Source organism: Euleptes europaea, chromosome 7 (assembly GCF_029931775.1).
Source record: "Euleptes europaea isolate rEulEur1 chromosome 7, rEulEur1.hap1, whole genome shotgun sequence".
Taxonomy (NCBI): domain Eukaryota; kingdom Metazoa; phylum Chordata; class Lepidosauria; order Squamata; family Sphaerodactylidae; genus Euleptes; species Euleptes europaea.
The window spans coordinates 85765983-85792569 of record NC_079318.1 but is presented as its reverse complement, the minus strand read 5'-3'; the positions used below and the strand labels follow the sequence as shown (position 1 = coordinate 85792569).

At 47.1% G+C, this 26587-nt stretch overlaps 1 protein-coding gene across 1 annotated transcript in view; it reads left to right on the top strand.

Annotated features, from left to right (window-relative positions):
• The window catches only part of PC (pyruvate carboxylase), a 327688-nt gene extending 302314 nt beyond the window's left edge, over positions 1-25374 (top strand). The window contains exons 12-20 of the mRNA XM_056852467.1: positions 422-643; positions 13582-13738; positions 14370-14610; positions 15981-16230; positions 16834-17078; positions 18179-18358; positions 19603-19854; positions 21431-21571; positions 25110-25374. Of these exons, the coding sequence (XP_056708445.1) occupies positions 422-643; positions 13582-13738; positions 14370-14610; positions 15981-16230; positions 16834-17078; positions 18179-18358; positions 19603-19854; positions 21431-21571; positions 25110-25358 (1937 nt within the window). The 3' untranslated portion in view covers positions 25359-25374. The remainder of the gene's footprint in view (positions 1-421; positions 644-13581; positions 13739-14369; positions 14611-15980; positions 16231-16833; positions 17079-18178; positions 18359-19602; positions 19855-21430; positions 21572-25109) is intronic.
• The last annotated feature ends 1213 nt before the right edge of the window (positions 25375-26587 follow it).

The window sequence follows — 26587 nt, the reverse complement described above, 5'->3', positions numbered from 1 at the left end:
TTGTGCTAGTTTTCTAATTGTAGAGAAACTTCTCCATAGCGGGAAGGAATTCCAAAGATCAGATTCCCCTTTTCCTGCAAGTCTGAAATGACACATTCGTTCTAACACCTCAGAACCCCCCCCCCACATCTTGTTACCACCTCATTCTGCTCACGTGTATACTAGGACTAAACTAGCAGCCACCATCACATCTTGTGGCGGTGAGTTCCGTAAGTTAATTACATGTTTTGTGAAATAAATGTACCTCCTTTGGTCTGTCCTGAATTTACTGCCCGTCAACTTCATATTATGGGACGTCCACGAGTTCTAGTATTTGGGGAGAGGAAGGAAGAAGTCGCCTCTATCTGCCTTCTTCACACCATGCATCATTTTACTCACCTCTGTCATGTCCCCACCCATGGCCCATTTCTCTCTTTAACAGGTGAGCCGCCATCCGGTTACCGGGACATCCTTCTGCGCGAGGGCCCCACCGGCTTTGCCAAAGCCATTCGCCAACACAAAGGGCTGCTCCTGATGGACACCACCTTCCGAGATGCTCACCAGTCTCTGCTGGCCACCCGCGTCCGCACCCACGACCTGAAGAAGATCTCCCCCTTCGTGGCCCACAACTTCAGCAACCTCTTCAGCATAGAAAACTGGGGAGGTAAGGAGGGGAGACTGTGGAATCAGAGCTGTTGGGGATGCCAGATGTCACTGGCTTGGGGTTTGAAATTAGAGTGGACTGCCTTTCCCCCTGTAGTTTAAAAGAGACCTGCAAGAAGCTGACAAGCTTACATCAGATAATAATTATTGGAGGCAGTGTCTTTTATTTTTGCTTCTAAAAAGTGGGGGACGTGCTTGAAAAAGATTTTCTCACACTGAGGTCTTTTAGGCATAGCTGTTTCACTTGCCGTCACCCCTCCAACGACTTCAGGTCTTTGTGTAAGTTATTCATGCCGTTTACGACCATCAGAGGTCGCTTTGCTCTCCCCCTGCCTTTCCCCGCGTTTTGTCCGTGTTTTCAGAGACCTGTTTTATCTCGACTTTGAATACGCGGACAAAACACAAAGACCCGAAGTCATTGGAGGGGTGACAGCAAGTGAAACAGCCATGCATAAAAGACCAAAGTCCACAATGGGCAGCTCAGTTCTATGCATACTTACTCAACATAGGTTGTTTATGCATTTGAGTTTTACCTGAGGTTCGATGCTCGCTGCACCCACACTTTCCTGTTATGCACCAGCAGTCTCCAAGCTCAAATCAGGAAGTATTTGAATCCCCGCCCCTTGAAATGCTGCTTTGTAATTTGCTGTGGTGAGAGAAAAGTTCCCTCCCCCCCAAACCCAATTTCCCCATAAAAAAGCATTTTAAGAACAAAACACAAAAAACAGAGCAATCTGAAAAAAAGGGGGGGAATTCAAGCCTCAATTTTCAAAAGCTTTTCTTCTCAGAAAGGACCCCCAGGAAGCAGGAAGTATTTGAATCCCTCCCTCTGGACATGCTGCTTTGTAATTGGCTGTGAGCGAAACTAAGCTTGCATGTCCCACACTTTGCCTTATGCACGGGGATTTCACCCAGGCTGAGCTCAGGGGAGAGGGAAGAATCGGGTTGACAGAGGAACGGGGAGGTCCAGGCTTTGTGAGGGCTGGCAGCGAGGTCATCTCTAATTGAGAGAAAACTCATGCATAACTCCAAGGAATAACTGAGACAGACGGGGGGGGGGGGGGGTGAATGTGAAAGTACCCATGCATAAATGACCATAGATGCCAGTAAGTCCAAAGGAACTAGCTCTGTTGTCAGTGTGCACGGGATTGCAACCTTCATAAAATAATCTTGGTTAATTCACAATGCACAATATGTGATTTCATTGAGCTTTTAGCTGGCCTGGTTCACTAGGAAAGCTTGCCGTCAGGGCTGATTCTTTGATAGAACCACCAAGTGACTGCTTACAGCTGCCCAATGAGGAGGAATACAAAGGCCCTCAGGACAGGAAGCGACTGGCATCCTTTCCTGGCATGCTTTCCTCTCATCCTGTCCTTGGTCCAAGCCAGCCAACCAGTGGCCATCCAGCATACCTGTTTCAGGGTGACAGAATGCCTTGGATCTTCTCTGGCTGCCATATTTCCAGGGGGAACTTGAAAGTAATGAATGGGAAATCCATGGTTTCCTTATAACCAGCAGAAAGATCTAGGGCCATGTAGCCAGCATGAGTGTGCATGTGTGTTTTAATCTTGACCTATTAACATCAAAAAAGTAAATTTAAAATAAAAATGTTTTCATTGCAGCAGTTTTAATCTACTTAATAATGAACAAATCAGTGCTAACTTCCTGCCTGGCTGTCCTGCATCCCCCTGCCAGGCTCATGATCCTAGCGGAAAATGGGGGAAATTTTTCCAAGGTTGTTGAAGCATGATGAGGGCAGGAACGCAAAAGCCTTGGTAGAGCTGGCCAGCATCCGGTTTCCAATTGTGGCCAGCCAGATGTCTCTGGGAAGCGGGTAGTAATCCTTTCCTATTTAGCATTTAACGTTCACAGGAACACTGTCTCTGGACTTGGACGTTCTGTTTAGGACTGTCTTTCTTGGTTGATACTGATACACACTTGGAATGTAGTGCCAGCCAGTTCCAGAAAGAAATATTGAAACAATTGAAAATATTAAACTGCATTGTTTGGATTTGTGCTTTTGCAATTCAAAACATATTTTAGTAACATTCTGGTACGATAGGCACAAAGTCCACTTGGAATACATGGTGTAGTGGTTAAGAGTGTGGTGTAGTGATTAAGAGAACCAGGTTTCATTCCCCACTCCTCCACATGAGTGGCGGACGCTAATTTGGTGAACCGTGTTGGTTTCCCCACTACTACACATGAAGCCAGACGGGTGACCTTGGGCTAGTCACAGTTCCCTTAGAGCTCTCTCAGCCCCATCTACCTCACAGGGTGTCTGTTGTAGGGAGGGGAAGGGAAGGTGATTGTAAGTCATTTTGATTATTCCTTAAATGGTAGAGAAAGTCGGCATATAAAAATCAACTTTTCTTCATCATCATCTTATAATATGTACCCAGGCTGATGCAAATTCGTTAATGTCTTCTGTTAATGAAGATTTATATGTGCATATTATGTTTTATTAGACTACTGAAGAAGGCCTGGGGGCCAAAACATGTTTGGCATGTGATTTTAGATTATCAATTTGTTGCCATAAGGGCTTAATATATGCAATGAGTGCTTTGTAATAAATATACTTCATTGTTTAATTGAATTTTATTTCACCCAACTTTTTGGATACCCAATGTTCTTTTTAGCCATCATGGCTAACAGCCATGGCTAACAAGTTGGCGGACTGTAAGTCATTAAAAAGGAACTACGTCTTCATATGCCATATAATTAATCCATAACATTCACAACAAGATGTATTGATGGCCATGATCATAGGCAACTTTAAAAGGGGACTGGGCAAATTCATGGAGGAGGAGAAACATGTCAAAGTATGTTAGCCTTGATGGCTAAATGGAACCTCGATGTTCAAAGGTAGTGTGCCTGGAGGCCAGTTGTAGGGGGCAGGACAGAGGAGGTGGCTACTGGAGGGGTTATGGGATATGCCACTGGAAATTAGATGCTGGACTAGATGGACCTTTGGTCTAATCCAGCACGGCTCTTGTTAGGGATTACTGTTGTCTTTTGCACATGTGTAAATAAATGCCTGCTCATTAAGAGTAAGGTTAACCCTTTCATACGACTTTTAAAGACATTTCCCCCCAAATATATCTAACCAGTACACTTACCCTTGACTTTTAAGGGAGGATCCTTGCAGAGTAAATCAGTGTTATATATAGCAAGTGCAATGGGGCCTTCAGCAGTATTTCATTGTGTGTGGGGGGTGGGATGGGAAACTGATACATAGTATGAGCATTGCAATGCAATCCTAATCAGAGTTATACCCTTCTAAGCCTGTTGACCTCCATGGGATGAGAAGAGTGCAACTCTATTTAGGATTGCACCGTTGAGGTGTTACAAGCCCAGCCCAGTTTTGTTCTGTGAAATGTTGGCAGGGGTGCAAATCACACCCGCTATGTGATTGGCGGGCCATGGTCAGATCGGTGGCCTGAGATATGAAGAAGGACGCTAGATCAAACCCGAATTTCTCAGACACCTGAGCGAAGCAGGAAACTTGCTGAGCTGGCAGCAGTGGAGGTTTGAATATGCAAACAGAGGCAAACCATAAAAACCCCTTCCAGTCCTTGTTACATTTTTAAGAAAACAAACACAATTTCAAGTGGCACAAAATTCTTCTCTGGGCAAGGCGTTCCAACCAAAAAGACGATAAAAAATAGATGGCATTACATGCTGTTCTTTCATACCCAGGCTATTGTTTCCCTGCTGCAGGCAATCATGTGAAATGTTTGATGTTGCAAAACGTTATCACATTCCTAGGCTATAACAGCAGGGAATAAAAATCCAGGGCCCGTCGACAGAATGTCATGAAATTCTGCTTGTTGACCTCTGTGACTCTGTCTAAGAAAGAACTCGTTGCAGCTGAAAACCTTGTTTTAAAAAACAAAATGGCTATTTTTCCATTTGTTGTTATGAGTAATACGTTAGAAATACTGGTTGGGCTACCGTCATGGGCTCTACATGGGGCTGCCCTTGAAGGCAGTTCCTAAGTTTCCGTTGGTCCAGGATGCAATGGCCCAAACAATTTTTGGTGCTCGACATAGAAAACTCAAGAAACTTATATTTTCCTTGGCTGTCACCTTGCAGACTCAATTCAAGGTGCTGGTGATTACCTTTAAACGCAACCGTGATCTCAAAAAGCAATACTGGAGGGAGTCCCTTCTCCCATCTGTACTTCCTTGTTCCTTTCTATCACAAAAAAAATCTCGTGGTGATTCCATTATCCATAGAGTTGCCAACCTCCAGGCACTAGCTGGAGATCTCCTGCTATTACAACTGATCTCCAGCCGATAGAGATCAGTTCACCTGGAGAAAATGGCTGCTTTGGCAATCGGACTCTATGGCGTTGAAGTAAGAACATAAGAAAAGCCTTGCTGGATCAGACCAAGGCCCAACAAGTCCAGAAGTATGTTCGCACAGTGGCCAGCCAGGTGCCTCTAGGAAGTCCACAAGCAAGACGACTGCAGCAGCACCATCCTGCCTGTGTTCCCTGGCACCTAATATAGTAGGCATGCTCCTCTGATCCTGGAGAGAATAGGTCTGCATCATGACTAATATCCATTTTGACTAGAAGCCATGAATACCCCTCTCCTCCGTGAACATATCCACTCCCCTCTTAAAGCCTTCCAAAGTACCTCCCCACCACCTCTCCCGTTGGTGGCGAATAGGGAATAACCCTAATTATCCGTTGGACTGGTGGCCACAATAGAGTGAATGTTTGCTGCAGCAGAATCTATGGCCTGCTCAGCCTTGGTCCTTTTCAGCAAACTGCAAAGACTTTAAAAAAAAAAAAAAGCATTATGTAATGAATGTGCCTTGGCTTTCACGGCATGTTCATTAGCTTCTGATCAGTACGTCCTCTTCTGATCTTTTGATGTTGTTGAATTGTGGTTTTACAGGTTGTACCCAACCTTGAGAACCAGCACGCTGGAAAAGCGTGTTTTTTCCCCCCTGAATACATAAATAGAGTACGCATCTCACATCATGGAGCTGAATAACAAGCAAAAGGGAACAGCCTCCTCCTGCCCCAAAAGACGTGACCGTCTAAAGCTGAACAGTGCGGGAGAGGGGAAAGGGGCAGGAAAGGGAGAGGCGAATAGGCTCGATTTGGGCTCGGGGTATCATTAGAGGCTTTCCTTCCGCAGAAACACTGGCTCTGACCTCTGTGTTTCTGATTCTGCAGTACTGAAGGGTGTGCCGATGCTCATTCACTTCCGCTGCAGATCTTAACAAGCCTTCCGTTCATTTAATCAGTAGGCCTGTGGATTACTGACCGCCAGTGTGGCAGATTGGCTCACGTGGGACTGAACTGGAGAGGGAACGCCGTTCAAAACCCTTCATGGCTAGGTTTGCCAGGCCCCTCTTCACCCCCGGCGGGAAGTTTTTCGGGTGGAGCCTGAGGAGGGCGGGGTTTGGGGAGGGGTGGAACTTCAATGCCATAGAGTCCAATGGCCAAAGCGGCTACATTTGTGAATGTTACCCTTCGTGGGAACTAACCTGTATCCAGCACTTTGAAATTCATTATTATTACTATTAAGGTGTGCAATATAAGAGGAACATGCTCGAAGGACTGATGAAGAATTCAATTGCAAAGAATTTGAAACGGCCGTATCCTCCATGAAGTTATTCCTCCCTGAATATTAAGTATCTGTTATATCTGCTCACTTACCTGCCTAAGATGTATACAAAATACAGAAGATTGATGTGTATACTTTGAGAGACATTGCACTTTTGAATTGAACTGTTCCTTGTTACCACTATCCCTGAGATGGTTTTGTATGTTCGTGCTTGATATGATTGTATGTGTTGTTCACCTTGTGTATTTATGAGTGCGTATTATATTAGACACAGTAGCATATAAACAGTCTTTGCACCTATATGTGTTTTTCGCTCCTGTACTGACTTCCTAATCTCCCGATACTAGTACAGTGGTGTCTATTTTCTCCCCCAGTACCTGGAGCTTGGCAACCCTATTCATAGCCAATCCCCAGCAGTTAGAAAGGATCACAAGTAGCAGGGCTGGGAAAGATCCTCTAACTGAGAACAGGATATTCTCAGAATAGACAGCACTGGGCTAAATAGGGCAAAATTCTCACTGGGTGTAAGGCAGCTTTGTATGTGCGTTTGCTAGGCAAAAGTTGGAGCTTGGTGGCAGAGCACTAGCTTCGCATGTAGAAGGCCCTGAGTTCTATCCCAGCTTTGCAAGGTCTTTGGTACCAAGGCTGGGAGTTGCTGCCAATCAGAGTAGACCAGGGGTCCCCAACCTTTTCGAGCCTGCAGACACCTTTGGAATTCTGACACAGGGTGATGGGCGCAACCACAAAATGGCTGCCACAGATAGGGTTGCCAACCTCCAGGTGGTGGCAGGAGATCTCCCGCTATTACAACTGATCTCCAGGCGATAGAGATCAGTTCCCTCCCCTCCCCAAACCCCACCCTCCTCGGGCTCCGGCCCAAAAACCTCCCGCTGGTGGCGTAGAGGGACCTGGCAATCCTAGCTACAGAAGGCAGAGCCACTCACAAAATGGCATCTGCAGGAGGTGGGGCCACACAGATAGAGAAAGCCTAAGTGCAAGGGGAAAGAGGAGTAATTTAAAAACATACACTGGGAAAGAAGAATGACAGAGAATAAAGTCCAAACTGTGGCGGCAGCTGCCACTGAAACAATGCAGTTTTAATCTGCCCAGCCTTTTAGATCTCCAGTGGCCAGTCATAAGCAACGCTAGGCAGGTGCCTCCCTTGGGCCAACCTACTTTCTGTAAACATTTGATGGGTACCAGGAAAGGTGTCGGCGGGGGCCAGGGGGCCCATCTGGACTAGACGACAAATGGGCAAAATGGGCCAATAGTCTGTTTTGTTGACTGTTTTCTTTTCAAGCCTATTATTATCATCATCATTGGTTCCTCAGTGGAGCAGGCTTCCTCGGGAGGTGGTGAGCTCTCCTTCCCTGGAGGTTTTTAAGCAGAGGCTAGATGGCCATCTGTCAGCATTGCTGATTCTATGACCTTAGGCAGATCATGAGAGGGAGGGCATCTCGGCCATCTTTTGGGCACTGGGTGTGTGGGGGGAGGAAGTTTTGAATTTCCTGCATTGTGCAGGGTGTTGGACTAGATGACCCTGGTGGTCCCTTCCAACTCCATGATTCTATGATCATCATCATTATTATTATCATTATTATTGTGCATGTTGTTTTCTGAAACAAAACAAAAGGCAGAATCGTCAAGTTGTCCTTTCCTTTAATCCTGTGTGGTATTGTTTTTGGCTTTATTAAATTGTAAGTCATCTCACACTTGGTTTAGTATCTAAATAAGGTGGTTGTGCCGAGTTTCTAAAAATATTCATGTAACCAGGGAACTGCATCAGAGGGCAGATAGATAATTATGTTTGTCATTGTTTGGCAACCCTGATGTCTAGGGAAGTATTAAGAATGGATATGTATCTTGAAATATAGTATTATGTTTGGGTGTTTTTCTTCCATTAAGATGTGGGGCGGGGAGGCGTTCATGCCATTTGCATCACTGGTCTTTAATTAGTGGGTTATGATCCAAAATGGAGCCTAGCGCTAATCCTACAATGGGTCACATCAAGCAAAACTATGGGCATTTTTTTGTTAATTTACATAATTTAAGAGAAGGAAATAGATGGAGAAAGAAAGAAAGAAAGAAAGAAAGAAAGAAAGAAAGAAAGAAAGAAAGAAAGAAAGAAAGAAAGAAAGAAAGAAAGAAAGAAAGAAAGAAAGAAAGAAAGAAAGAAAGAAAGAGGTATGGTAATAACAATTTAAAATGGGCCTCATTTCAGATCAGGGTTTAAGACGAATCCAGAATTCAAAGAGATTTAGAGGCTACCAGTCTAGATCCAGCAAGAAGAACTCCTTTTGGACTTTCAAATATGGACAAATAAGCCATCCGTCCTCTGTCTCTCAGCCTCATCTGTAAAAGACGAGTATGAATTGATTGTCTTTGACTAACCATGGGACAACTCTGCAGGCCATTTTTAAGGGATGATGTTGGAATCCTTGACTAGTAGATGAGAAGCAAAAGTAAAAGATGAGAAACAGAATCAGAATGTGGCATTCCAGTGACTTGCACATAGTGACAAAGAGAACTATTATAATAACCAATGTAAAGAAATAGAAGAACAAGAGATCTGTTCCACAGGATCCAGGAAATCAAAGGGAAATTTAAAGCACGGTTAAGCATGTTGAAAGATCAGCACAGAAATGCATTAACCAAACAGGACAAAATAAAGAAAAGATGGGAACAATACACTAAAGAACTTCAAGAAGAGATGAAAGGATGACAGATTCCTTCCAAGAAGAATCTTTTGAAGAAGAACCTACAATTTTAGAAAGTGAAGTGAAAGCTGCACTGAGCGCAATTGGAAGAAACAAATCACCCGGAGCAGATGGAATAGCAATAGAGCTATTCCAAGCCACAGAAATGGAGTTCATCAAAATCTTATAATATGCCAACAATAATATGCCAACAAATATGGAAAACAAAACAATGGCCTGCAGACTGGAAACGCTCAATCTACATTCCAATTATGAAAAAGGAGACATCAAAGATGGCAGCAACTATTGGACCATCCCCTTAATTTCTCACACAAGTGAAGTGATGCTTAGAATCTTACAACTAAGGCTGTTACCATATATGCAACGAGAAATGCCAGAAATTCAGAAAATTCAGATAAGGAAGAGGCGCTAGAGATCATATTGCAAATTTGCATTGGTTACTAGAGCATACGAGAAAATTTCAGTAGAAAATCAAATTGTGTTTCGTGGAGCTAGGAAAGATTCCTGGTAACCCAGATCAACATAATTCATGCCTATTAGTCCCTATTACTGTGCATGGGTGTGAAAGCTGGACAATGACGAAAGCTGACAGGAAGAAAGTAGATTAATTTGAACTGTGGTGTTGGAGGAGAGTTTTAGAGATGCCATGGATCTCCAAAAAGACAAATAAATGGGTTCTAGATGAAATCAAACCTGAACTCTCCCTAGAAGCTAACATGACTAAACTGAGGCGACTATACTTTGGTCACATTATGAGAAGAGAAAACTCACTGGAAAAGACAATAATGCCAGGAAAAGTCAAAGGCAGCAGGAAAAGAGGAAGACCCAACACGAGATGGATTGACTCAATCAAGGAAGCCACGGCCCTCAGTTTGCAAGACCAGAGCAAGGCTGTTAACGATAGTACATTTTGGAGGTCATTCATTCACAGAGTTGCCATAAGTTGGAGGCGATTTGATGGCACTTAACATACACACACACAGGCCATGCCTGGCAACTGGCAAAATGTTCAGGGATGGGGACATGGTGGGATGTGATGTTGTGTGTGCACATCACTTCCAGGGAAAACCTGGCAGTGATGTAGGGTAGCTCTAAGAATTGCCCAAAACTCTGTGGTTTCCCCTGGAAGTGATGTAGCAGTGCATACCATGCTGATGTTTTACAAAATTTCTCCTGCTGCCTCTTGGAGGGTGGGGGGGAGTGAAGAGAGCTGCCGGTGGGAGGCCTCTTGCCGTAGCAGGAAGCCTGAGATCCCTGTAGCAAATCAGGTGGAGCTTTGTACTTGGATGTTCAGGTCATCCCAGTGTGTGGTCCTTAAGATGTTAGTATGTATTTCTTTGAAATATTATTACCCCCACTTTTCTCCATAAACATAGGTTCAGTGCAGTTTACAATACGAAAGATTACAGCAATATACGAGCCCAGCAGGTAAAACAACTTTAAAAACATGTCCGTGTGTTAAGTGCCGTCAAGTTGCTTCCGACTCATGGCGACCCTATGAATTAGTGTCCTCCAAAACGTCCTATCGTTAACAGCCTTGCTTGGATCTTGCAAAGTGAGGGCCGTGGCTTCCTTTATAGAGTCAATCCATCTCTTGTTGGGTCTTCCTCTGTTCCTGCCACCTGGTTGGCCACTGTGTGAACAGACTGCTGGACTTGATGGGCCCTGGTCTGTTCCAGCGGGGCTTTTTCTTACGTCCTTATGTTCTTAATCACTTGACCGCAACATCCAGGCATTGGTCTAAGACTGAGACAGCTGCTTCTGGAGGCTTAGTTAGTGAAATAGAGAGCTGGTTCTTATCAGCATATTGATGTCACCCAACCTCAAAACTATAGACTACCTCATACAGTGCCCTGACATAGCTATTAAATGACGTAGGCAAGAGGACAGTACTCTGGGGCTCTCCTCAGGGAGCTGACTCAGCTTCTACAATGGTAATGCTTTGGGTCAGTTGAACCAGAAAGGACAAACCATTCAAGTAGTACCAGTCCTCTCCCACCCACCCCATGCTCTAAACAGTTAAACAGAATAGAGCAGTCCAATGTACCAAAGAGACCACCAATGGACCCAGCAGAGATCAGCAAGGAAGCATTGCCCCTGGCTATCTGCAGATGAGCCAGCACGGTACAGTGGTTAGGAGCGGCGGACTCTAATCTGGAGAACCAGTCCAATTCCCCACTCCTCTACAATGAGCAGCGGACTCTAATCTGGTGAACCAGTCCAATTCCCCACTTCTTCACATGAGCGGCGGATTCTAATCTGAAGAGCCGGGTTTGATTCCCCACTCCTCCACATGAATCCTGCTGGGTGACCTTTGGCTAGTCACAGCTCTCTCAGAACTTTCTCAGCCCCACCTGCCTCACAAGGTGTCTGTTGTGGGTAGAGGAAGGGAAGGCGATTGTAAGCCGCTCTGAGACTACTTACGGTAGAGAAATGCGGGGTGTAAAAACCAACTCTTCTACTCTTCTTCAAAGCAGCAAATGACTTCTCCATCTCAAAGTCAGGCCAGAAGCCTGGGTCAAAGGCAGACATGTCATCCAGGAAAATCTGCTCTGCCACCACCCACTCAGTCACCTCACCCAAAACGGCAAGTTTGAAACTGGCCTATAATTATTCAGATCGTTGTTAGGTAAGGTAGGCATTTAGTTAAGGGTTTAATGGTCTGCTCTGTTTTATGGATAGTTTTTTTATGCTGCTAATGTCTAATGGCTTGTATTTTTAATAGCTTGTGCTTTATACTGTGGTTTTTAACTGTAAACCACCTGGAGCAGGACTCTGAAGAGGAGATATAGAAATATTCTAAATAAATAATTAATAAATAAATAGGCTTCTTGGTAATGGTCTGATAACAGCCAGCTGCTGCTTGAAGACTGCCTGAGAGGAGGAGCTCACCACCTCCCTAGGAAGCCGATTCCACTGCTGAACTACTCTTAACTGTAAAAAATGTCTTCTTAATATCCAGCCGGTACCTTTCCGCCCTCAATTTAAACCCATTATTGCGAGTCCTATCCTCTGCTGCCAACAGGAACAGCTCCCTGCCCTCCTCTAAGTGACAGCCCTTCAGATACTTCAAGAGAGCCATCATGTCCCCCCTCAACCTCCTCTTTTCCCAACTAAACATTCCCAAGTCCCTCAGACTTTCCTTGAAGGTCTTGGTCTCCATTCCCCGGATCACCTTCCTCCAGAGGGCCTGGAAAACATCCTATCTAGCGGATGGAACTTTCTCCCAGATGGATTTTGTAAGCCAGGATGGACAAGAATCTCATTTACATATGGTAGTTTTCACAGCCCCAGGCACCCTGTCAGCATCATTGGAAAGATCAATCTGAATCCATAAGAACTTGACGAGCTGGTGCTGCCAACACCTCTGCGGCCCTGTTCTTAAATTAGTGTCAGAGTCGTATTGGGTTCAGAGTGATTTTAGCCACAAAGATTCTCGCAAAAAAGTCAGCTAATAGATAAATCACTCTTTCCAATTGACTCCATCGTAGGAGTCATCAAGTTTGGAACAACCCTAAATAATTTAATTGTATGAGATTCAGCGGATGTCATCGGCAGTAGAGGCAAAGGCCTTCTTCGCCACAATCACCTCCACTGCTTTCAAATGAACTCTGTAGTGAGCTGTATCTGATTCAGCTCACGTCTTCCACCAACAGTACTCAAGATATCTCCCAAATGACTTAAATCCCTCACCTCCTCAGTTAACCGGCAAATTTGGGTGTTGTTCAAGCCATGTGTGTGTGTGTGTGTGTGTGTGTGTGTGTGTGTGCCAGAGAACAACTACCAATTTCCTGCTCATGTCTGTTGTTCCTTCTCATTCGTGCTTCAGTAGAGTCACTGTGTTGGTAATTTGTGTCTGGCTCCATCCCCCTGAGCCTCCATTTTGTGTCTGTCTCTGACTGGTCATTCTCGCTGGCCATAATGAAAGGTATTATAAAAGGGGGAGGGGCTGTGGCTCAGTGGTAGAGCATCTGCTTGGCATGCAGAAGGTCCCAGGTTCAATCCCCAGCATCTCCAGTTAAAGGGACTAGACAAGGAGGTGATGTGAAAGACCTCTGCCTGAGACCCTGGAGAGCCTCTGCCAGCCTGAGTAGACAATACTGACTTTGATGGACCAAGGGTCGGATTCAGTATCAGGCAGCTTCATGTGTTCGTGTGATTTTGTTTCTTGTTCTAATAGGTGGACCGTGGGGTTCTTGTGATACACAAGGCAGATCACCCAAGCCTGCTGTCTCCCCATCGTTTCTCTAGAGGTCTCTGCCTTCCAGCCTCAGTGTGTCCAAATGCCCTGGACACCGAGACAATAGCCCCACCTGGCAGAGTGATACCTGGAAGGGCGTGGCCCTTCTTGAAGCTCGGCTGCTAATTCCTAAAATGAGAGATTATAGGTTTCAAGCATTCCTGGCAGGGTTTGCCTCTGAGAGATCCCAGCTTGCTCATGCTAGATTTGCCGTATGAAGGGGAAAGCACTCTGTACATGCTCCATCCTTCCTTAATATCGGGGGGTGGGCTGCAGCTTGGCATTCAGAATAGATTTGGGGAACTCAACCCTTGCTCAAAAGAAACCCCCCTCCCAGTAGAACTGGATTACTGACATTCACCTTTCTTTCTCTCTCTTCCTTCCCTCATGCTTTCAGGTGCCACCTTTGACGTGGCGATGCGTTTCCTGTACGAATGCCCCTGGCAGCGGCTGCAGGAGTTGCGCGAGCTGATCCCCAACATCCCGTTCCAGATGCTGCTGAGAGGGGCCAACGCCGTGGGTTACACCAACTACCCAGACAACTCCGTCTTCAAGTAAGCTGACAGCTCTTTTGCACACAATTCTGCAACCTTTGGCATACGTTCCATAAACAAATGGGAAATCTGCACAGATTTCGCTTATCTGATGGCTTGACGTGTGTGTAGGGTAGGCAATTGTGAGCCAGCGTGTTGTAGTGGTTAGGAGCTGCGGACTCTAATCTGGAGAACCAGGTTCGATTCCCCACTCCTTCACGTGAGCTGCGGACTCTAATCTGGAGAACCAGATTCGATTCCTCACTCCTCCACATGAGCTGCACTCTAATCGGGAGAACCAAATTCGACTCCCCACTCCTCCACATGAAGCCAGCTGAGTGACCTAGGGCCAATCACAGTTCTCTTTGAGCTCTCTAAGCCCCACCTACCTCACAAGGTGCCTGCTGTGGGGAGGGGAAGGCAATTGTAAGCCACTTTGAGTCCTTAAAAGTAGAGAAAAAGTGGAGTATAAAAACCAAGCATATGTTTTAACCCCTTATTTCTTCCACAGGAGAGGTTGGCTGTGACAAGATTTGAGAATTTCTAACCTAGATTGGGTTTTTTTGGGGGGGGGGGGATCTGCAGGACGGAGGTTGTAATTCCTCGGTGCCCCCTGCTTGCCTGGTTGTGACCTTGCATTTTACTTCCTCAGATTCTGCCAAGTGGCCAAGGAGAACGGCATGGACATCTTCCGGGTCTTTGACTCCCTGAACTACCTGCCCAACATGCTGCTGGGCATGGAGGCAGCTGGGCAGGCTGGTGGCGTGGTAGAAGCCGCCATCTCTTACACCGGGGACGTGGCCGACCCCAGCCGGACCAAGTATACTCTGGATTATTACGTCAGCCTTGCTGAGGAGCTGGTCAAAGCTGGAACTCATATCTTGGGCATCAAGGTAGAAGGGGAAAGAGGCTCAGGGTGGGGGTGGGGGTCAGCTGTACCCCCAGGGTTTTTGTAAGCCTGGCATATCACATTTGTTTAGATGTACCCAAAAGCAACTGTCTCCCCCACTCCCAAATCTGCAAATAGAAGAATTTTCTGCCATGTAGCTGGCCTTGAGCTAATTCTTAGCCAAAGAGTTCGTCGCCAAGAACACAACCAGTTTATTTACGTTTTTTTATAGTCCACTTTTCTTGCTGAGACTCAAGGCTGATTACAGGATATAAAACAGTGCAGTTAGACAGTGTAAGGCAACCGATGAACAATGCAACAGGACTGGCGGGGGTGGAAAGTGTTGTCAAGTCACAGCCAATTTATGGTGACCCTGTAGGGTTTTCAAGGCTAGAGATGGTTTGCCATTGCCTGTCTCTCAGTAGCAACCCTTGACTTCCTTGGTGGTCTCCCATCCAAAAGCTAATCAGGGCTGACCCTGCTTAGTTTCCTAGATCTGACAAGATAGGGCTAGCCTGGGCCATTTAGGACTGTGATTACAGAATTAGAGAACAATGAGAACAAGAAACTATACAAGGCAGGTAAACTGTAAACAATACAGAAAGCGGATTATGAAGTAAAGACAATGCAGTAAAAGCAGCTGATGCCCATAATAATCACTGCAATAGACTATTATATTATAAAGGTGCTCTCCTGGGTTGCTCATTTTATTACCATTGTAATCTCTTTTTAAAAATGCCCGCTTGAACATTACAGTTTTGCACATTCTCTGGAATGACAGAAGTGCGGGAGTCCTCCTAGCCCATAGGTGCAGTCTCGCTAGCAAGATTCAGGGCTTCGTGTTAACTCTTCCCCCCAGCATAGTCATTCAGACAGGGGTTCATGGGTCACCCCACCCGTGGAATAGAATGTTTCCCATTGGGGCTGGTAGCCAGGAAAGAAGTGGGGATCTACAAAGCCAAAATAAAGTCAGCACGAAGATCCTGGCTCTGCTGCAGAAGGACTAGAACAGCAGGAAGTCAGAGAAGAAGAGAGATGGATAGAAAGAAAGAGAGGGAAGGGAAAGACGGGGATGCCTAGAAAAAAATAAGTGAACTCTTGAAAGATAGGGATCAGTATGGAAACCATGTAACTGAGAACTCCCTCCTGTACCCTAAACTCCCACAACCTCTCCCTTTTTGGCTTGTCAGACTTATTCTCCTTGGCTCCTCCCACCATCTTTGTTTTGCCCCGCCCCTCCCACTAGCTCCTCCCTTATTGAAACCTCACTCCTGCGCTCGCACTGCGCCTTTCCCCACACCTTCCTGCCACTAGCTCCTCCTCATTCCTGTGTGTCCCCCGCCCACCTCAGCCTTCCCCTGCTCTTTCTTGCAGGACATGGCCGGCGTCCTGAAGCCGCGGGCGTCCTCCATGTTGGTCGGGGCCCTGCGCGAGCACTTCCCCAACATCCCTCTGCACATCCACACCCATGACACTTCAGGCGCTGGCGTGGCTTCCATGTTAGCTTGCGCGGCTGCAGGTGCCGACATTGTGGATGTGGCCGTGGATTCGATGTCTGGCATGACCTCTCAGCCGAGCATGGGGGCAATGGTGGCTTGTACCTGCAGAACCGAGTATGACACAGGTGCGAAACGTGGCGTGTTCTGGCTGGCAGACGTCTCCATTTTGGGGAGCAGGCTCCAGGGATTATTGTATTCATTTACTTCATTTATACCCCACCTTTCTCTCCAGTGGGGACCCAAAGCTGCTTATATCATTCTACTCTCCCCCATTTTATCTTCACAACAGCCCTGTGAGATGGGGTGGGCCAAGGTCACCCAGCAAGCTTCTGTAGCAGAGTGCAGATATGAACCTGGGTCTTGCAGATCCGTCCAGCGCTCTAACTATACTGAATGGATCCTTAGGGTTCCACCCCGTGCTATGGGAATGAGATCCAGTGGGGTGAGGTTTGCATCCTGAGTTCAAATCTCGGCTGTACGAAAAGACAGGAGAACTGGTCTAATAGAGTGGATAAGTGACTGAGGTGCAAATCAGGATGCCTCGGGTTCAAATGTTGACTCTGCCTTTTACTCGGGAGCTTTAGGCAGGTCCGTCACCCTCAACCCCCATCTACCATATAGGAATACTGGTGGGCAGGGTTGTAGGGCTCCCTGTTTCTATCTTAACGTTGGGGCTCACTGGGCGTGATCTCTGTTTCTCCCCTGCCCCATTGCCCTCATTGAATCAGGGATCCAGATGGAGAGAGTTTTCGACTACAGCGAATACTGGGAGGTTACTCGGGGCCTCTACGCCCCCTTTGACTGCACGGCAACCATGAAATCTGGCAACGCCGATGTCTACGAGAACGAGATCCCCGGGGGACAGTATACCAACTTGCACTTCCAGGCCCACAGCATGGGGCTGGGGAACAAATTCAAGGAGGTGAAGAAGGCCTATGTAGTAGCCAACAAAATACTCGGAGACCTGATCAAGGTAAGGATGCCTAACTCTGGTCCTGCGGTTCCCCGGCCCTTTCTGCTTGGTTACTGCTTTCCACCACTGGAAAGAGGGTAAGATGGGCAGCAGTATTTGTGACTTCTTTCTGAAGGGCTCCTTCAGAGGGCTGCTTTTATTTGAAGGACCACAAGTGGAGGTTCAGAGATAACTGAATCATATTACTGGATCTTATGTATAATACTAGCACCAATCATACAAGGATATGCTTGACAACTCTTTGCACAGTGCACTCTTTTCTAGTGCCAGAGACTTTGGTCCTTTATGCATGGGTACTTAGACTCATGTTCGCCCCCGCACTGACTCGCTTGTTCCTTGGAGTTATGCATGCATTTTCCATCCCTCAGAGATGACCTCGCGGCCAGCCCTCACAAATCCCGGGTCTTCTCATTGCTGTTAAATCCCGATTCTTCGATCTCTCCTGAGATCAGCCTGGGTCAAATTGTCCTCCTCTCCATGCATAAGCCAAAGTGTGGGACAGGGGAGCTGGGGGGAGTTGACTTTTTTTTTTTTTACAGTAAGCACTACAGCCAATTACAAAGCAGCGTTTCAAGGGGCGGGGATGCAAATGCTTCCTGATTTTTCATCTCCCAGCCGGAGTTCTTTCTGCGTAGAGATGTCACCAAAAATGGGTTTTAAAATGACGCCCCCCCCTCCATTCCTTTCCTTTAAAAGAGCTCCTTTATGTGAAATGCTTTTAAACATGGCACTTGGGTTTCCGAGGGGGGGGCAGGAGGAGAGGGGAACTGAACTTTTTCTCACAGTAAGCACTGCAGCCAATTACTAAGAAGTGTTTTCAAGGGGCGGGGACTCACGCTTCTGAACTTGAGCTGGTGATTGTGCTGGTGCATAGCATTTTTACCATTGGCAACAGAAAAGTGTGGGACTAGCGAGCATCGAGCCCCAGGTAAAACTCCCATGCATAAACAACCTTTCTGTGTGTTTGTTTCATAAGTAAGTTAAGCTTTGGTCCCATCAATCCATTGGACCTCGGCATTTAATTTAAGGGGTATCATGCCTTCTGCTCTTCTATCAGCTAAGGACTTCACCACTCACCTCTCTCTTCCTCCTCCCTACAGGTGACCCCCTCTTCAAAGATCGTAGGAGACTTGGCACAGTTCATGGTTCAGAACAACCTGACGCAGCAGGATGTGGAAGCCCAGGCAGACGAGCTCTCCTTCCCAGTCTCGGTGGTAGAGTTTCTACAAGGCTACATCGGCATCCCATACGGGGGCTTCCCAGAACCCTTCCGATCCAAGGTAAGTTTCTTGGTGGCCAGTGGAGAAGGAGCTGTGAACTATGGTGGGTTCTTGTCCATTGGTGGGGGAAAGTGCCATCAAGTCACAACTGAATTATGGCAATCCGGTAGGGTTTTCAAGACAAGAGACGAACAGAGGTGGTTTGTCATTGCCTGCCTCTGTGTTGCAACCCTGGACTTCCTTGGTTGTCTCCTGTCCAAGTACTAACTAGAGGCGACCCTGCTTAGCTTCCGATATCTGGCAAGATCAAGCTAGCTTGCCCATTAGGAGGAGAGATTGTGGACATTACTTCAGAAACAATGGGAGCCCTGGTTTGCATAAGCTTGTATATTTAATCTATGCAAATTGCAGAGGCCACATAAAAATCCATCTCTGTTTCCTTGTCAAACTCCATGGAATGTAGCCTCATGTAGATTGATATCCGTTGTTTTTGAGGCTTTTTGCCACATCTGCTAAATAAGGGTCGAAAAATTTCGGAAGACAATTTATTTTTTAAAGTGATGTTTGCCAATTAAGCGATTCTTGGGGAAAATGCTAGATAAATGGCTCAATTTGTTGACAACGCACTATGAACCAAAGATTCCCTGCTGGCTGCAGTCTTGGACAAAGAATCCATCTGAGCATGATCAGACTAAATCAAAATTCTGTGCTCTCTCTCCTCACTCACACAAAAAAGTCATTGTCAGATGTAATGTGATCTTTGTTCCTTGGCAACCTAGAGGAGAAGCTCAGTGGGGGTTCCCTAGAAACTAGGGGCGGGGCTCTGTGGAGCTGCCTGGCAACTGGGGGTGAGAGCTCAGTGGGGGTGTTCCCTAGTAACCAGGGGATGAACAGTCGGAGTTCCGTTGCAACCCCAGGAAGAGATTTGTGACACTAGCAAGTGAGGAAATGCCCTTGTGATGATATCCAGGTGGTCATAATCTTTGACCTCAAATGTCACATATTTTTGCACCTGGTTCATTCTTTGATACAAAGTCTTCTTTAACAAAATGGGTTGTGGATTCGTCTTTAAGCGAATATAGGTTTTGATAGGTTATGTTATATTCAGACCGCTTAATATTCAGGCCGCTTAATACAACAATGTTTAAACAAAAAATGTACAATGCGATTTATTTATTTTTAAACCAACAACCCCAATTCCATCGCTAATCCTCCCTGGTTATCACTGGAGGTTTCCTCAGCCACACCTTTGGCTGCTCCTGCCACTTCCGGCTCATGCACTGGCTTTCTTCTCATTTCCCTAGGTGCTGAAAGACCTGCCCCGCATCGAGGGTCGCCCAGGGGCCTCTCTGCCCCCTATGGACTTCCAGAAGCTGGAGCAAGAGCTGTGTGAAAAGCACAAAGAGGAGGAGATTACTCCGGAGGATATTCTCTCCGCCGCCATGTACCCCAAGGTCTTCGATGAGTTCAAGGAATTCTCAGCCAACTTCGGCCCAGTCGAATGTCTCAACACCCGCCTGTTCCTGGAGGGACCCAAGATAGCAGAGGAGTTTGAGGTGACCATGGGGATATCTTTGACTTGGGGAGGGGGGAGTTTCCAGACAAGCCCCCTCTGAGGCAGGTGCTGTTCCTTCCTTACTCCGTCCATAACTCGTAAGAACATCAGAAGAGCCCTGCTGGTCAGACCAGTAGTCCGTCTAGTCCAGCATCCTGTCCCACACAGTGGCCAACCCAGTCAACAAACAGCGCAGAGGTCAACCCTCCCTTGATGTCGCCTCCCAAGTCATATGTGCTTTCTTTATTCTCTGTTAATCATATCAAGGGTAAAACAGCACCACTCCTTGTTTCCGGGACCACAATGGATGATAAGAGTTTGGCGTCTCATTCCATCCATCAGTATGTTGTGGAGGAAAGAGGCAACCCACTTGCTTCCTAAAACCATGTTTGAGAGAGTGGCACACAAAAAAATGAGACAGTAGGATTGGGGACATATTTCAGTGGTAGAGTTTGTGCTTCGCTTACATATATTCCACCTAAAAACGACTAGAAAACTTACATTGCAGATGCTAACAGTTCACAACAGCTTAGAAAATCCACGTCGGGTTTGTAATTTTCCTTAGAAGCACAAGTGACCGACATTTGGTAAGTGCAGAATGATACAACACTGACTCATTGAAATATATCAGCATTGACACAGGAAGCAGATCTCAGTGAGAAAAGTGGGCTATAAATAGAGATGATAATAATAGCGATAATAATAATAATAGTAATACTAATAACAATGACAGTAATGCGCACTGTTTCTATCTACGAGAGGAAGAAACTGTCCTTTTCCTTTTTTCCGAGCTATGGATACAAGAGTCTAAAACTGGCCTTCAACCTTTCCAGACCCCAGACCCAACTTGCACCCCTAGGGGGGCAGCATGGGACTCACAAAGCTGCAAGCATGTGATTTCACAGTCACATGACAGGAAAAAGGGGAACCAAGGCTAGGACTAGGATTGCCAGGTCCCTCTTCGCCACCAGTGGGAGGTTTTTGGGGCGGAGCATGAGAAGGACAGGGTTTGGGGAGGGACATCAATGCCATAGAGTCCAATGGCCAAAGCGGCCATTTTCTCCAGGTGAACTGATCTCTATCGGCTGGAGATCAGTTGTAATAGCAGGAGATCTCCAGCTAGTACCTGGGGGTTGGCAACCCTAGTTATGACATCACCAGTGCCTAAGCCAGGAAAGTGTGTAGCAGATGTTTACCAGCATGTGGAGTAAGCTAAGGGTTAAAGCAATAGAGAAGGTCTTTCCAATCCTCAGTGGCCTGATGTCTCAGCCCTGCTGTTCCTCATTGCTTGTCTGCTATAAAGACACAGGAAGCGTGGCACCCTTGCTCTCTTCGAATGCACGCTTAGCAGCAGGTCCTTCCCAAATGCAGTGCGAAAAAAATGTTATAGGTTCCATAAGCTCTGCAACCTACCCAAGGGCTCTGACCCACAGGATGAAGACCACCGGTCTAGAAGCCATTGTGCAATTCTTAGACTTTGGTCCGGCGCATAATTCTTAAGCTAAGATCTTCTTTAAACTCCGCTTGGGCTGACCTGTGAGAAGGGGGAGCTCACAGCTCACTGTCTCCCCGTGCAGGTAGAGCTGGAACGCGGCAAGACCCTCCACATCAAGGCCTTGGCTCTGGGTGACTTGAACCGAGCCGGACAGCGGGAAGTCTTCTTTGAGCTCAACGGGCAGCTGCGCTCCATTCTGGTCAAGGACACCAAAGCCATGAAGGTGAGGAACTAATGGTCACATTATAAATAAATAGAAGGCGAGGGGGAGAGAGAGTGGTTGGGGGCCTAGACCCTGCTAAAATGTAGATGTTTTTGGAGCTGGGGAGTGCAGATCAGCCTTGTATCTCAGTACACCTGGATATTATTTTTTTGTAATTCCATTCTTGATAGTACACCATTGGCGGATACTGCGTTTTATGGAGTGACATCCGAGAAAATAGGTCCTTGCCCTGAGGACCTTACAATCTAAAAGAGGGCACAGGGGAGGCAAGAGAGGGATGAAAATGGGGGAAGGAGATAGGTGCCAGTGTAGTGTAGTGGTTAAGAGGGGTGGTTTGGAGAGGTGGACGCTAATCTGGTGAACCGGGTTTGATTCCCCACTCCTCCACATGAGCAGTGGAGGCTAACCTGGTGAACCAGGTTGGTTTCCCCGCTCCTCCACGTGAAGCCAGCTGGGTGACCTTGGGCCAGTCACACTCTCTCAGCCCCACCAACCTCACAGGGTGTCTGCGGTGGGGAGGGGGAGGGGAACGTGATTATAAGCCTTTTTGATTCTTCCTTAAGTGGTAGAGAAAGTTGGCATATAGAAACCGACTCTTCTTCTTCTTTATCAGCTTTGTTTGAGTTCAAGATGGGGACTCAGGGTTGTGCGAAAGAAAAAGAGGGTTTCGAGGAGGGAGATAAGCGACAGGACTCTGGACGTTTGGAGAGTGGTAGCGGGCCGCATGGGGCAGCAAGGAGAGAAAGAGCAGAGTTGTTTGGGGGTGTGGGAGACCTCCATATGGTCGAGGGCAGCAGAGCTGGAAAGGCATACAGTAACTGGCAGGAGCTTGCGAGAATTTATTGCGTGTTTATGAGTGTTTGTTTGCTTTGAATAACCTTCTGGTAATTAAAAGGGCTCCCATTTCCTCCTTCCAACCAGCCCTACGCATATTATAAATAACCAGCTTCATCAGCATTAGGGTTATAAAGCAGATAACAATCAGCTGCCACCGATGAAATTAGCCGAGAGCTTAAAAATAAAACTCTTACGCATAAAGGGTGATCGAATGATGAATACGCACGGGCCCTTTTCTTCCCCTGCTTGGGCCGATGCCTTGTTTTCGGCAGGGGGTTCGCTGAGTCCTGAAACTCGTGACTATCCTTCCCAGCTGTCTTTGGCCCCTCATAGAATCATAGAGTTGGAAGGGACCACCAGGGTCATCTAGTCCAACCCCCTGCACAATGCAGGAAACTCACAACTACCCCACACACACCCAGTGCCCAGAAGATGGCCAAGATGTCCTCCCACTCATCATCTGCCTAAGGTCATAGAATCAGCATTGCTGACAGATGGCCATCTAGCCTCTGCTTAAAGACCTCCAGGGAAGGAGAGCTGACCACCTCCCAAGGAAGCCTGTTCCACTGAGGAACCGTTCTAATGGTTAGAAAATTCTTCCTAATGTCTAGACAGAAACTGTTTTGATTTAATTTCAACCCGTTGGTTCTGGTCCGACCTTCTGGGGCAACAGAAAACAACTTGGCACCCTCCTTTGTATGACAGCCCTTCAAGTACTTGAAGGTGGTTATCGTATCACCTCTCAGTCTTCTCCTCTTCAGGCTAAACATACCCAGCTCCTTCAACCTTTCCTCATAGGACTTGGTCTCCAGACCCCTCACCATCTTTGTTGCCCTCTGGACCCGTTCCAGCTTGTCTACATCCTTCTTAAATTGCAGTGCCCCAAACTGAACACAGTACTCTAGGTGAGGTCTAACCAGAGCAGAGTAAAGCGATACCAGCACTTCGCGTGATCTGGACACTATACTTCTGTTGATGCAGCCCGAGACCACATTTGTCTTTCTGCACGTACGCAGAAGCACTTTAGGTTTTTATTATTACTTCATGTGGTCCCATTCCCTAGGTATCTCAAGGCCTGCCTGGCAAGTCTCAACCAAAGCGCTGTCTAATCCAGCATCTGGTACCTTATTTACTTACTTACTTACTTCATTTTCTACCCCCACCTTTCTCCCCGATGGGTATGCAAAGTGGCTTACATTCTCCTCTCCTCCGCTTTATCCTCACAACAACAACCTTGTGAGGTAGGTTAGGCTAAAAACAGGCTACTGGCCTAAGGTCTCCCAGCAAGCTCCCATGGCAGAATGAGGATTCGAACCTGGGTCTCCCATATCCTAGTCCAGCGCTCTAACCGCTGCACCACCGTGGCAGCCCATCTTAACAGCAGCACATGTGGAAACAAGGGAGCTGTACCAATCCACAGAAAGGGGTGCAAAAACCTCCAGGAAAATCCAAGAGATGCTGCAGAAGACTGATTTTTGTTTGCAGTCTTCCTCGGTGTATTTTGAGTTTGCTGCTGTTTCTTTCCAGCGGCAAATACAAGTTTATGGATTAAAATGAAGTAACGAGAGAGTTTTATGTCAGTGGGTGTTCTAATGCAGCCATGTTGATTGTCCGTACGTTGGATGTCTTGGCTTGGATCCTGCGGATCCATTCTGTTCACAGGGGTGGCTTTTGCTCAGTGGCTAGAGCCGCCCCTGATGCAAAGGTGAAGGGCAGGCCCCTTGAGCAGAACAGATCCGCAGGATCCACACTGATATTCAACATGGAAAATGGAGCGATCGCTTCATCGTAATGCATACACTTGCATTTTTCATATGGAAAGGACCTTGGATAGAGAAATAAGTTTTGGGACAGATAGGGGATAAAATTTCTTTTAAAAAAAATCAGTTTTCTGCATTACTTTTGGATATTTTGCCTTAGGGTATTTTCAGCCAGCTAGCCAAAAGCCTCGAGGAACTGACACAGAGAGGATGCCTGCCCTATTTGTCCGCACCATCTTCTATTTGTATTACCATTGTACATGGAGGGTCTATTACCTGTCACAGCGGATAGCAGTCAACAGATCCCTCCTTATCTGTCTGTCCCCTTTCTTATGAGCTGACTCATATGTTCAAAAGAATTAAGTGAGATGCTGCTACTTTAGAACGCAGAGGGGAGAAGCACCCGGTTGGCTATGCCCCCATTTTAACAAAGACCAAACTCCTTGCAGGTAGAAAACTAGCACATCAGGAAGAATGTTTCCACTTTACAGCCATTTTGTCCCTCCTTTTCTTTCTTTTCCATTCTCCCATATTCAAAACAAAAAGAGGTTCCCTTAGGCAGATCTTGAGAGGGAGGGAAGGAAGGTCAGTACTTGGCTCTCATGGCCCTTTCTTACATATACCAGGTAACGCCAGTTGCCACTTTGGGGTCAGAAAACAATTTTCCTTCAGGCCAGATTGTCCAGTGATCCTGGAGGGATTTTTTGCCATCTTCTGGGTATGGAGCGGGGGTCATTGGGGGTGTGGGGGGAGAGGTAGTTGTGAATTTCCTGCATTGTGCAGGGGGTTGGACTAGATGACCCTGGTGGTCCCTTCCAACTCTATGATTTCTATGATTCACCCTTCCCCACATACAGAAAGGTAGCACATCAGGAAGGAAGGAAGACCTCTTGACGACGATCCTATCATTTCTTCTCCCCACCCCCTCCTTTCTGCTGCAGGAAATGCATTTCCACCCCAAAGCCCTGAAAGATGTCAAAGGCCAGATTGGGGCCCCCATGCCTGGGAAAGTGATCGACATCAAAGTGGAGGAGGGGGCCGCCATCAAGAAGGGGCAGCCGCTCTGCGTCCTGAGCGCCATGAAGATGGAGATGGTGGTCAACTCCCCCTTGTCGGGCACCATCAAAAAAATCTACGTCAAGCCGGATATGAGTTTGGAAGGGGACGATCTTATCCTAGAGATTGCATAGCCATCCCCATAGCAACCTGCCCCCCCCCACCACCAGAAAACCCTCCTGCTTCTCTTTCTTGCTGTACACCTTATCTTGGCCTCCACAAGATTCGGCCGCTGCCTGTGAGCTCCAGGTCTTAGGAAGCATGGGGCCGACATCCTCCCCTTTTTCTTCCCTGCGCTCAGAAGGGTCCAGCATCAGGGGAAGGGGCATAGTGGCCAGGTGTGGGGGGGAGAATCACCAGCCCCTCTTTCCCAGCAGTTGTTCTACCTCCAGGAGGAAGGCAGTACCAATTTTAAGAGCCTTCCTCAGCCCTGAAGGACGGAAGGCAAAGGATCAGAGCAGATGGACCCCCTCCGCGGGGAGAAAAACGGCCCCCATCTTTGCACATTCTGCCCTTTGCCGCTTCTCTTCCCAGACGCCAAGGACCAATTTGATTTGGCCGGAGGGGGGAGTCTTTCTTGTTCTCCCGCTGCCTTCTCCTCCTGTTGTCGAGCTCTCATTTCCGTGGCTTCTTCCTTCTCCAGAGCAGCGGCCCTTTCTTACTTATTGGGGGGCCCCCACCAATCCCCAGTGGTGAGGAGCATTGGTACTGCCTGGAAGGGGGGTTATCAGGGTGAGATCCATCTTCCACTTTCCACACCCTTGCCCTCTTTCACGACTGGCTTCTTTTCATTTCTTCCTCCATGTTGCCAAACCCGAGGCCAGATTACAAGTAGAAAGTGGGGGGCAGATATCGTACGCTGGCTCTGAAATTAAAGACACTCCCCTCTCTTTGGATATTTGGCCGCTGAGCCCTCTCCTGGGGAGTGGGGGGGGGGGGTTGCTGAATGCCTTCTCATTTTTGCGGTGCACAAAGCAAAGTCAGCTTGGGGTGGGGGGGCAAAAGGAACTGATGCGGAGGAGGGCCTAGGCTGAATGTTTACAAGGTTGTTTCACCCGGGGACGGAAGGGGGATGGGGCCATGATCCCTCCCCGCTCCTTCCTACCCCAGGGTGAGGGAGCAAAACAGAATCGCCGAGCACAACAATTTTCCTGGCAAAGTTTACCGAGGAACAGAAACTGGCTGAGAGGAATCGACATCTGAGGAATGACAGGGACTGCCGCCAAGACCGAGGGATGTGATGTGGGACTGATGAAAAAAATTTCGCCTAAAGCTGGGGAAAGAAAAACGATATATATGTATATGTATATGATCTCATGACACAGAGTCGTGCTTTGGTGTCCGTTGTGTGTGCATGACACCG